The sequence below is a fragment of the Mycteria americana genome, chromosome 1, assembly GCF_035582795.1.
Source record: "Mycteria americana isolate JAX WOST 10 ecotype Jacksonville Zoo and Gardens chromosome 1, USCA_MyAme_1.0, whole genome shotgun sequence".
In the NCBI taxonomy this organism is placed as follows: domain Eukaryota; kingdom Metazoa; phylum Chordata; class Aves; order Ciconiiformes; family Ciconiidae; genus Mycteria; species Mycteria americana.
The window spans coordinates 86,600,204-86,613,042 of record NC_134365.1 but is presented as its reverse complement, the minus strand read 5'-3'; the positions used below and the strand labels follow the sequence as shown (position 1 = coordinate 86,613,042).

The following is a 12,839-nucleotide window of genomic DNA, read 5'->3' as shown; positions in this document are numbered from 1 at the left end:
GCAGACAGTGAATTTATCACCGGTAATCCAAAAGAACCTGTGTGCCTGTTGCTCTAATAAACTGCACTCTTCATTAGTCTAGCCGTGATAGTTCTCATTGAACATGACCAGACTCTTTACGTGTGGCCGTGATAGTTCATGCAACATGACTAGACTGGGGGTGCATTGCATTATTTGTGAATCTGTAATCGTGAAAGTTCATTACACTGAACGTGACCGGACTTACAACATTGTCAAATTACTTTAGTGCTGTCGCCTTAATCAACTTTGTGAAGCTGTTTCACTGAAAGCCCTGAGAGGGCTCTGACAGGCAAACATTGATTCTGATGGGTGGCTACATATACCGTCCTTAGAAAAATAAACCGTTGACCAAGTCTGAGACTAAGACTGGACTTAGCCACACCTAGACTCCTCTCTGAGAAGGAGTTTAGAAAGCAAGGGGGTCCTGTCTGAACCTCGTGACTCAACGGGAGGGTTTCGCCCCCAGCCACTCCTCAGACTCCTATGCAACAGTAACTTTTAATGCAACAACCTTGTAGCATTTTTCTGTTATACAAGGTTGGATGACTTCTTACCTGAGCAGATCACTCCAGTGTCAAAGTAATGAGGGCAGGTAAAAGCACCCCATCCTCTATGTGAGCAGTTCCAGAGAGCGGATTCATCACCATGGCAATCAACTCGATACAACCATGTTGGTCCAGATCCTTCTCCAAAAAGAGCTCCATTAAGGGCCTGAACAGCAGATCCACATCGTAATTGCTTACAAACAACCTCAGCATCTTCTATGGTCCAGTCACCATCACACACAGTTCCCCACTGCTCCTCATGTTTTACTTCCACTCTCCCAGAGCAGGGGCCAGTTCCATTTGACAGCCTCAATTCATCAGCACCTTCATACACAGAGACAGAGCAAGGTTATGGAAAGGACAGTGCCTAATCACAATTATCTATTGCAGATGGTTAATGAGATTCTTATTACTCTTAATTTACTCTTAAATCAGACTTTTTTGGTTCACCTTTCTAAATAGTCCAACTTAAAGTTTTTTTGCAGGGAGTTGTGTCTGTATTTACAAGTTTGAGCTAACTGCACTGCTAAAATGTAAGTTATTTCTAATGACAGGCAAACTTTCTCTCCTTCTGACCTATCAGGGCTGGGAAATGCTGACTAATGTCCCTGCTGTGTGATTCACAAAGGCTTCAACAGAAACTCCTCCTTTCTTTTTGTTGTTCTGCCATGATGATATCCAGCTGAAAATGTTCACTGGGCACCAGTTTCTGCATTCCTGTGTTCAGTATAGTGTGAAGAAGCAATTTCCCCTGTCTGCCTCAACTTCTTCCTCTCGGACAAACTATTACTTGCAACTCAGTGTCCCAATACTCTTTATTCTTTCCCCCCTCTCTTGCCCTAGCCATGGGGTCCCCTAGTTGGGGGTACCCGAAGAGAGAAGAGAATTACTCGTGAGGGGTGGCAAGCTATCTCAGGAGATACAGCAGCATAAGCAGAAGACAGACAGGTAGGTCTTCATGTTGTTCCTCATGCCCCACCATCTCTTGGGGTGGGGCTGATGCCCAAGGAACCCTCTTTTCCTGCTCCACTCCCAGGTCTGCTCCTTTCCTTTGATATGGATACACATTTCCCAGTCCTTTTACCTGTGGACTCACAAAATAACATTACAGTCATCACGGAGCACTTGATAAAGAGCCTGACAAAAGAGGGAAGATGCACATGTTGGTTTCTTGCTTTACAGTGTTGGACTGCTGCTATAGATGCTTCAAATATTGTACAGTAGCTTAGCACAGAGACTTAAAGGCTAGAAAACACAGGGAGAATTTTTTTACATTCAAATGCAGGAATGACAGTGGGACACAGAAGCAGTTCTTAGGAAGCTAAGCTACACAAGGGCCTGCTAAGACCCAAGAAACACAGGGGAATAGGTCTGAATCTGCATCTTACACAGACACAGTAAACATTGGAAAAACTGAAGTGTGTAGCCTAAGATGTAGTGACACGTAAAGAAAAAGAGTGGACTTGTTCAGGAATTGTGTTAAGTTTTTTTTTCCCAGTCAGGAATTTTAAGGCAAGAGTTTTGGAAGATCTTTTCATAAAAAAGAGTCTTTACTTGCAGAAAGGTTCATATCTGCTGGAGTAAAAAGCATACACAGAATCACAGAATCATAGAATGTGTTGAGTTAGTATTCTGAATTGACATAGACAATGATTTTATGTAGATGTTTGTGAAAACAAATGTTGAAACAAAAGAACCCCCAAACCTTCTGCCAAATTCCATGAAAAACAGTCACTGTTGTAATTAAACAACAGTATGGATGGCATTCATTTGTTAGGTTATGTGATAGAAAGCTTGTCTCCATGTGCAAAGGAGAACAGAGGAACAATGCCAGGTTAATAATAACAACAACAACAACAACAACAATAATCCAGTCAGGGTCCTGCCCTGACCACCTAGAGACCTAGGGCTCTCCCAGCAGAGCAATCAGCCCCATTGTCTAGGTGTGAAACCCATCAGATGATTCAACATGAGGGCTTTCTGTGTCACCTTAGAGACTGAGCAGGGCTACTGCCTAGAGGGTATGGGACACTATGGGATGCAAGAGAAGAGCATCTTGGAATTGCACAAGGCTTATTATAGGATGTTTAGGAGACGAATCACAGGTGGGGAAAGGGAGGGATCAAGGATGTTTGCTTAGGAGCAAGAGTGGGAAGAGAGAAGGGTAAGTGGATAAAAGGACCAGAGTCAATGGGCACAAACTGAAACACAGGAGTGTTTATCTGAACATCAGAAAACACTTTCTTACCATGAGGATGACTGAGCACTGGAACAGGTTACCCAGGGAGGTTGTGGAGTTGTCTTCCTTGGATATATTCAATAGCCATCTAGACATGGTCCTGACAACTGGCTCTAGATGGCCCTGCTTGAGCAGGGGGCTTGGATGAGATGACCTCTAGAGGTCCCTTCCAACCTCAACCATTCTGTGATTCTATGAAAAGCAGCCAGTGGTGGGTAAGCAGGCTGCTGGTCAGTATGCTTGTCTGGTTATGCCCTGCAACCTAATCAGCACTGTCCATTGTTTCTTCTTATTAAAATCTATTTCTAACTGTTTTCCTGGGTGAGGTGACTCTATTCAGTGTGCATGTGTGTGTATGGAGTTCTAAGTGCCAGCAACTGGAGCTGGACCACAGGTCATAAAAGCACGTGTCTTTGATGCTGTACCGGTTTTGGCTGGCATGGAGTTAAATTTCTTCATAGTAGCTTGTATGGGGCTATGTTTTGGACTTGTCATGAAAACAGTGTTGATAACACAGGGATGTTTTAGTTATTGCTCAGCAGTGCTTGCACAGCATCAAGGCCTTTTCTGCTTCTCACACTGCCCCACCAGTGAGTAGGCTGGGGGTGCATAAGAAGTTGGGAGGGGACACAGCTGGGACAGCTGACCCCAACTGACCAAAGGGATATTCCATACCATATGACATCATGCTCAGCATATAAAGCTGGGGGGGAAGAAGAAGGAAGGAGAGGACGTTTGGAGTTCCGACATTTTGTCTTCCCAAGTAACTGTTATGCGTGATGGAGCCCTGCTGTCCTGGAGATGGCTGAACATCTGCCTGCTGATGGGAAGTAGTGAATGAATTCCTTATTTTGCTTTGCCTGCATGTGCAGCTTTTGCTTTACCTATTAAACTGTCTATCTCAATCCACGAGTTTGTCTCACTTTTACCCGTCTGAATCTCTCCCCCATCTGTGACTCAACTCCTGCTCAGATTTTGGCTAACACAGCTCATGCTAAGGCCTGATGTATGCTGCGAGCAGCGCCATTAGGTCAAAGTGAGAGCACCACATAGGCTGGACAGGTGACCAGAAAGAGCTAAAGGGCCATTATACAGCCATTATCACGTGCAGAGTGCTGGTTCTGCAGCCTTTGCCTTTGTCTGTCAGTTTCTTCAGAATCTGCTAACTTATGGAAATGGTATAGACCAAACTTCCAAGCTGGAAGGTATAAAACATCAGCTTACCCAAAAAGCCTCTGAAGCAGATCCAACAGCAGCTGGATTGCTGAGGCTTTCATGCTTCCTGATGTGATACAGGGGACGCCCGCCCCGTGATGGAGGAGGAAGGATGAGCACTCTCACCGTCGGCTCGGCTAGGTTACTAATTCTTTTTTTTTTTTCTCTTAAGTGCACGAATTAAAATTTATGGGTTATAAGTTATGAAACCTTGTGACTCAAATCAGTGCATTCACGTGACAGGCTAGTCTGGGCAAAGGGGAAATGAGCCCCTGTTGTTGTGTTTGTTTATTGTGTTTCTTAATTAGCTCCTAAAATGAAGTTTAATTCACAGAGTACATTGCTTTGTAAATTTGAGAGATCCAAACGGACTGTGACACCCATCCCACTGGGGGAGAGTGAGCAAGCGGCTGTGTGGTGCTTAGCTGCCTACTGGTGTTAAACCACAACAGATGCCAGTGACTGGAGTGAGTGAGGGTACCGCATGTCAGCATGTGATTGCTAGTGAATATCAAGCTGGACTAACCAGTAAGTTAATTGGCCTGGGAGCCAAGTGTGTGTATGTGTCTCTGGGAGTGAGGTAACTGGGTAAGTTGGCTACCAGAGGGACCAGAGGGTCCAGGCCAACTACTGGAGAGATGGTAAGGTCAGGGCATCAACTGAAAGACCCATTTGCATGTGTGTCAGTGCCTGAGGCAACTACAGAGACTGAGGATCCAGGACCAGATACGGGATGGGCTGAGTGTCTGGAGGAATCCAAATTGTATGTATTTGCATATTTCCCACTGATAGACTTCTATGCTGATCAGCCAGAGAGGAAAACATAGGATCATAGAATCACAGAACAGTTTGGGTTGGAAGGGACCTTAAAGATCATCTAGTTCCAATCACCCTGCCATGGGTAGGAACATCTTTCACTAGATCAGGTTGCTCAAAAGCTTGTCCAACCTGACCTTGAACACTTCCAGGGATGGGGCATCCACAACTTCTCTGGGCAACCTGTTCCAGTGTTTCACCACCCTCATTGTAAAAAACGTCTTCCTTGTATCCAATCTAAATCTACCGTCTTTCAGTTTAAATTCATTGCTGCTTGTCCTGTCGCTACAGGCCATGGTAAAAAGTCTCTTTCCATCTTATAAGCCCCCTTTAAGTATTGAAAAGCTACAAAGAGATGTCCCTGGAGCCTTCTCTTCCGCAGGCTAAACAACCTCAACTCCCTCAGCCTTTCCTGATAGGAGAAGTGTTCCAGCCCCCTGTTTGTTTTTGTGTCCCTCCTCTGGACCTGTTCTAACAGGTCCATGTCTTCTGTGTACTGAGGACTCCAAAGCTGGATGCAGGACTCCAGGTGGGGTCTCACAAGAGCAAAGTAGAGGGGCAGGATCACCTCCCTCGACTTGCCAGCCACGCTTCTTTTTATGCAGCCCAGGATGTGACTGGCTTTCTGGGCTGCAAGCACACATTGCTGGCTCACATCCAATTTGTCATCCACCAGTATCCCCAAGTCCTTTTCCACAGGGCTGCTCTCAACCCCTTCATCCCCCAGCCTGTACTGATCCCGGCGATTGCCCCAAGCCAGATGCAGGACCTTGCACTTGGCCTTGTTGAACTTCATGTGGTGAGGTTCATATTCGCCTGTTTCTCAAACCTCTCAAGGTCCCTCTGGATGGCATCCCTTCCTGCAAGCTGAGCGGTGATAACTGCACCACTCAGCTTGGTGTCATCCGCAAACTTGCTGAGGATGCACTTGATCCCACTGTCTATGTCATTAATAAAGATATTGACCAGTACCGGTCCCAGTACGGACCCCTGAGGGACACCACTTGTTACTGATCTCCATTTGGACATTGAGCTGTTGACTGCAACTCTTTGGATGTGGCCATCCAGCCAATTCCTTATTCATTGAATAGTCCATCTATCAAACCCATATATCTCCAATTTAATGACAAGAATATTGTGGGGAACCATGTCAAAGGCTTTACAGAAGTTAAGATAGATGACATCAGTTGCTCATGAGAAGTCCATTGGTGCTGTTTGTGTTTGTGTCACTGTTGCATGTTTCTGTCTGTGTGGCCAGCCATGTACAGGTGTATATGTGTGTGTGTGCATATCTGTATATCAGTATATGTGTGTTATATACGTGTGTGCCTATTGGGACTACAAGTTAGACTCACTACTGGTTGGACCTCAGGAAATAGAGCTGTAACTGCCTTGTGTCTTATCATGCTACCAGTTTCAGCAACCCCTGCACAAGAAAGGTTTTTAAGAAGGATTTTATCAAGCAGTTATCAGACATTTAAGCAGTGATAACATGAGAAAGATACATGCTTTAAACCTTGGTTACAGGCCAACCTGAAATGAAGACGGATGTGTAATTATTTGTTGGATATAAATGCTCAATTGAATTACACATAGAATATTGAAATATTTGAAAGAAATTTTATGTTTCAGAAGAAAGGAAGCTGTGCAGCTTTTGTGATGGAACTAAGAAGCCTGGGGCACTTTTTAAAAAATTAAGTCTGGCCCTTGACACCTAAATCATTCTGTACTCATCATGTTCATCTGTTGGCTCCCGCGCCCCTTGGAACCGAGTTGTTGGATATGAGCTTTGTGTATCTCAAGGAGAAAACTTAAAAGGAGAAAACTTAAAAGGAGAAAATGGAAGAAAAATTATGTGTTGGCATTACTAAACTATGTGAATTGAAAGCCACTGGTGTTTAGAGCATGAAAGAAGACACGACAGGATGGGTGGAAAATCAAATGGTAGAAAACTACATGAAGGACCTTGGTATTTCCAAGGACAAATGACAAAGACAAACTACAAACTACAAGGTTAAGGACAAACTACAAGCTAAGTGCACGCAAGAATCAGGAAGAGCTTGGCCACCACATCTCAGACTTGTCTTTGATTTGATCAGATTTGAATTTCAGCATGTTATAAAACAGGTAAATCCCTGAAGAGGGCTGGCAAAAGAAGTTCTTTTGGGGCCTGGAGGATCATTCAGATTGACGATATAGTTAGAGAAGGTTTACAGGACAGTCATATAAGAAGCCTAGTAACTTTGGTCCCAAATTAGCACTGTTTCAAAACCTGACACACAATGGAAAATTAAAGCAAACATCTATAGGACAGGTTTGATCCAATTGTCAGTGCCCTGAGTGCACTAATAATTCTTAATGGCCTTGACCTTCCCCACCCACACGCTCTGCCCATGGCCCCAGGCCTCCATTTAAGCACAGGCCTGGACCTTCAGTCCCTGCCTGAGCTACATTGTAGGTGCATCTGTGTTCAACTTGGGCACAGCTATGCCTGGCCATGGGCCCTGTTGATCTGCACTCTGAGCCACAGACTGACTTCTCAGCTTGACCTTGGACCTGCCTCATCACCATGAACTTGCCTGATGATTTGAGGCAAGTTGGCAACAAGAGTTGAACCCAACTACCAGCCCTGCTTGCCTCTTTTGGGTACTGCAGGGCTGGACCCTGGCTGGTGAGGTCCCCGCCCTGCCAGACATCTTATTGCAGCTGGAGCAGCTGGCCCTTGCTGTACCCTCATACCAGCTCATGACTCCTATGAGTCACCTCTCCAAAGGTGACACAGTTAGCTAAGACAGCCACAATTCTTAGTGAGTAAGACTGCACTGGAAGTAAGAAAGGTATCAGAACCTGACCAGGTACCAAGAGAAACCTGAAGTACTCATTATGACCCAGCACTGGGCAGTAATGTAAACAGAAAACAGTGCAGCTGTGCACATCTTGCAAATAGTCCAGAAAGACACCTCTCAGAGATCATCTCCTACCAATGATAGTATTTGATAGGCAACAAAAGAGAATTAATTTGCACTAAGAAACTTGGGTTTTCCAGTAAGAGTTTTCAAAACAATCTGGTGTGGAAAATACCACCTTCCCTCCCTTCCTCAAAAGAGAGAGGTGTTCCTACATATCACATTGCTTGCTGTCATTTGAGATAGATTGTGAAACAAGAATATAAAAATTTTTTTTGCATTTGAAAACAAATCTAATTCCTCTCTCTGTTCCCTACAGTATGTCATCCTTGGCCTATAGTTCCTACAGTATGTCATCATTAGCAACTGATGCTAATACAGCCACTTCCTTCCCTAACTAACCATTGTTTCATTTCTCATTCTAGAGTAAACTGCTGGCAGTAGTCAACTAAGAGGCATTTTTGCCTCCATCTCCATGTGGTCTGTAGCCTGATTCTTCCCTGCTTCATCAGACACAGACAATATAGCTTTGACACATGATCACCTCTTATACATAGGCAAAGGTTTTACCTCTTTGCTAACACTGCTGGACGACCTCACAATTTCCTGCCTATCATTTAGATTTGGAAACACAAGAAGTTTAAGGGAGATTATTCAAGTGACTGACATGACTGACAACTAGTAACTTCCAAAAACTATTTTTTCGGCAAACTGTCCTCTCTCCTCAAATTTCCTCAGTAAGGAAGTCTCTCACATACATAGCACAAGCCTCTGATAACTACAAAATCCCTTTGTACTTGAAACTTGTTGTCTCAGAAGGAGTATAATCTTGCTGTAGTAAGTCTTTTAAGACTCTTCTGAAAGATGTTCTGGAGAACAACCCACAGTTTATTTGAAGAACATAGTCCAAAAAAAGAGTTTTCTCAGCTAAAAAATATATACATTTAAAAGAGAAATAATTTCTAAGAGAAGTTAGTTAAATTCACAATACATTATTAAAGGAACTAGATAACCTATTTCCATTAGCCATATCCAGGAGTAAAGCAAACAGCTCCTCACTTGACTGATCGACCTCTCTGTACTTGAATTTTTAAATAATCCAACATCTGATGTTTTCAAACACATGACATCATGCAGGGCTAGATGCAGAAGTAGGCATAACCCAATCAACAGATTTAAATATTCCCTAATCAAAACTAGCATTTGCTGTAATCAATCTTATGTGAATTTTTGATGATACCTGCAGGCACACTCTTTTGTATTTCGTCATACTCCATAGCAGGTCTCACAAGTGCCTTCATTGAATTCAGTGGTACTAGTCACAGAGTGAGGTTCTGCTTGGGTAAGAAGGCATCAGATTTTGGCTTGCTCCAGCTGAAGAGCTAGTTCCCCTCGTAGGCCAGGGATGAGAATGAGCCGTGCATCCCTGTACCCAGGCCCTAAGTGGAGGTCTTCAGCACACGCGTGTGGCCTCGGTCGCAGGTTGCCCGCTCACTCCCTGGTGGCCGTGCCTCCCGCACTGCCTGCGCGCTGCACCCTCCCCGGGGACCAGCAGGGGGCTGCGGCAGCGTGGAGAGTCCAAGTCCCGGCAGAGCAGAGACGTGGATCGTAGGTGCTGATGGTGGTGTCAAGGTAAAGCTACTCTTGTCTGCATCTGCCAGTGAGTCACTGTGGTACTATTCCTTGTTATTAAAAAGAAGTTGGCAGAAAATTCACTCTCATTTCTACACTACTGCTCAGCTGACACTCAAACATTGCTACAAAGATGTCTAAATACAAATGTTTAATACGGTTCTTTACGCTCCTTTGCACAGAAAGGCCTGTGCCTCCTGTTCCCATCCACTTGAACTGTGACTGCATCCAGAACTAGGGCCATGCTACATCAAAGTATCAACCATGAAGTCTTGTCCTCATCATACAGGGATGCGACCACCAGTCACAGTGCCATAGTGCCACCCCCATGTGTGTAGAGACAAAAATGGGGATTCCAAAATCTTGCTCTCATCATCAGCTTCAAACATGTACACATAGCTCTAGAAGAGCAGAGAGGCAAATAGCGATAAGCTTGAGATATACAGGAACAACTGAGGAGATGGTATGTTACCCAGCCAAACTCCATTGGACACACAGAGCACAGCACCGTCATTTTAACTGATGTTGAGTAAAGACCTGGAGTTATTCATTCTGTCTACACAGAGCTCAGCAGGGGAGGCAAGACAGTAGTAAGAATACCCAGCTGGTTTCCATTACAGCTTGGCTGTTTACTAAACTTGGACGCGAATTCCTATGAGAATGGCCGCTCACTGATGTCGGAGTAAAATATAAAACTATTACAAATGGCTTACCCTTCTTTCTCTCAGGATCACCAAGGAGATTGAATCAAGGACAGAAATGTATTTAAACACCTTCTCGACACTTTGCCTTACAGGTTCGTGGAATAACAACCTATTTATATTGAATTTACATTCTTTTCCCATCTCACTGCCATATGTGAAGGTATGTACTTACCCAGGGAGACCTGAACGGAGAGGAGAAGCAGCCACAACACTGGAGTAGAAAGATGTCCTTTTGTTGCCATCCTGATTGTGGACAGATGAAACTTCACTCTCTGTTAGGCACTGCCTAGACCAAACTGTGCATGGGCTTCTCTGTGTCTCACAAATGACTACAAAGGAGGAAATATGTAGATTCACGTGCTAGCATGAACTACATGAAGGAACCAATAGAAATATTGTTCACCTTTTTAGACATTATCAACAGATTAATCTCAAATCTGAAAGAACCAAAACCTCCAATAAAATTCAAAAATTCTGCCTGTGACCATATATGAAGGATGATTGCGCTTCTGATGTCATCATTGGTATTGTCTTGTTTTACTGTAGGACCAACATTGGTGGTAGAGGCAGAGCAGTACGCAAAATGGTTATTTCTCACCTGACAAAGCAATGTGAAAGTGCAGAACATTGGTCAGTTTATGAATCACTTTGGAAGAGAAAAAGGCGAAGAAAATCCCTAAATTTGTAGCTCATCCATCTCCTTGGGAGCAATTGTAGTCTCACTGTAAAATCAACAGAAGTGGTGTTTATCACTAGCAGTAGTTCTGTGAGTAAAAAATGACACACGCTCTGTCTTTGAGGCAAGCACTGCTCTGGGTTTCCTTATTCAGTCAAAAGTTGAGAACTGTATGGGCAGAAGCTCTTGAAAGACCATCTTCCTTAGGATGCAAATTACAGGACTTCTTGTTTCCTCTGCTGAGTTTCTTTTTGTTTCAGGTTATGTATGACCATTGCTGGTAGTTCTGCCCACTCTCTCATTCACTCCCGAATGATGAATTTAGGGAAATAAATGCTGGTGTTAATCACACTGTGGCTACTTGACTCATCCTTGGCAACTGGAACAAGTTGCAGAGCGCTGTCTATTTACACCAGTCTGAACACACAATCCTCTTTATGACACTGACACACATGCTCTTTTTGTCTGATGGCATCTATCTGGTGTTTATCCAGAATCCCAAGTTCAGTGACGTCCAAGCTGTTAGGTCCTTAGTACACCAACAAGCTCTGCAACCTCTTCCCCTTCTCACTGGGCTTTGACTGCCTGTTCAAGGTCTGTATAATCTTGCAGCAGTGTAACCTTAGGTCAGACTGCTGTGGAAGGAACTGCATGAGGAAGAGCTGCAAGAGAGAGATTCTGGCCAGAGGCTGCCCATTCTTTGCTCAGGAGCTGCTCAGGAGCTCAGACACTTGCCTGTGGTCTCTGCTACAGCTATACTGGCAGCCAAACTTGGGTCCAGCCATGAACTTTGCTGATACTGACCCTGATCTGCTGACCTGACTTTATGGTTTGATCTTGGACCTACCACCTTACTATGGTCTTGTTTGGATTGCCTGGACTGCTGACTTAACCTGGCTGCAGTCACCAGACCTATTCTGTTCTTCTTGTTCAGGTACTATGGGACTGTACCCCTTGGTGAGGATCCTGCCTTATGCCTGGCATGTTAACTTCAGTTCCTGGCTGACCTTCGCTTGCAGAGCAGCCTGCTTCTGCTCCCTGATACAGACCTCTGAAAAAACCAAAAAGTTACTGCCACTCCATTGGAAATCTGGTCAGGGTGAGGAAAAAAACACTACAGATGTGTTAATGAGAGATAGACAAGGTATCCATTATAATGTCTGTTCCTGTAAGGATGTTCAGTAGTTTCACTTGGCACTCTTTTCCTTGCTGATTAGTAGCCATCAGCAGAATTCTCACTGACATTTTAAACCCACTCCAGGAAGCCTGAGAGTGAGATCTACTTCTCAGCATGCAGGCCCTTGATGACCAGAGTCTCCTTCATGGGTACTATGACCAAGTAACCAGGTACATGCCAGTGCCCATGGTTGTTAGAACTCCAGAATTCTCAGCTGTGGAGAAGCTGGTACTCTCCTTTTCTTCTCTTTCCCATTGCAGACAGGGATGTCATCAGGATCAGTTCACCTGGGTTTGGACTGGCAGCATGGATTCCCTGTGCCCAATGGGCATGAAGGCTTACCTAAAAAACACAGTCCTCATGATGACTTTAACAAGTCCTGAATATGTCTGGTGACACCAGGATGTGCTTCTAGTCAAATGACCAGGAGAAGACATCTATTCAAGGACAAGTTCAATGGCAACATGATACTGTGTCTGTCATCCAGCCTTATCCACCTAGCAATGTTTGTGAAGGACCTTAAGGGTATCTTCTCACTAGACTTGGATACAGAATGTTCCTATATGGAAAAGTAACCCATTGGTTACCATTGCACAGCCCATCATAACTGTTGGTATCCTTTGGATAGAGGGGCATGCTGGGACACCATCTATGCTCAGATAGTAGAAGAAAAAACAGCACCATCTCCATTAAGCACAAACATTTTGGTCTACATATCCAGAAGTTCTGCTCCTTCCTCAGATGGATGAAACACTTCCTTCTTCTCTGAGGAACCCACCTACCGTGCCCTCCCTCCTCCCCCAGTCAAACTGTCTCTCATCTTCACTTCTTTCCCTGGCCACTTATAAGCCAGTCATAGGCTGAGGATTCTATCTCTTCTCTCCTGGAAATAGGGATAATAAGCACAA

At 44.3% G+C, this 12,839-nt stretch overlaps 1 protein-coding gene across 1 annotated transcript in view; it reads right to left on the bottom strand.

The window, feature by feature from the left end:
* The window catches only part of LOC142405256 (antigen WC1.1-like), a 28,338-nt gene extending 17,953 nt beyond the window's left edge, over positions 1-10,385 (bottom strand). The window contains exons 1-2 of the mRNA XM_075492370.1: positions 10,251-10,385; positions 576-890 (exon numbers count right to left, since the gene is read on the bottom strand). Of these exons, the coding sequence (XP_075348485.1) occupies positions 576-890; positions 10,251-10,320 (385 nt within the window). The 5' untranslated portion in view covers positions 10,321-10,385. The remainder of the gene's footprint in view (positions 1-575; positions 891-10,250) is intronic.
* Between the last annotated feature and the right edge of the window lie 2,454 nt (positions 10,386-12,839).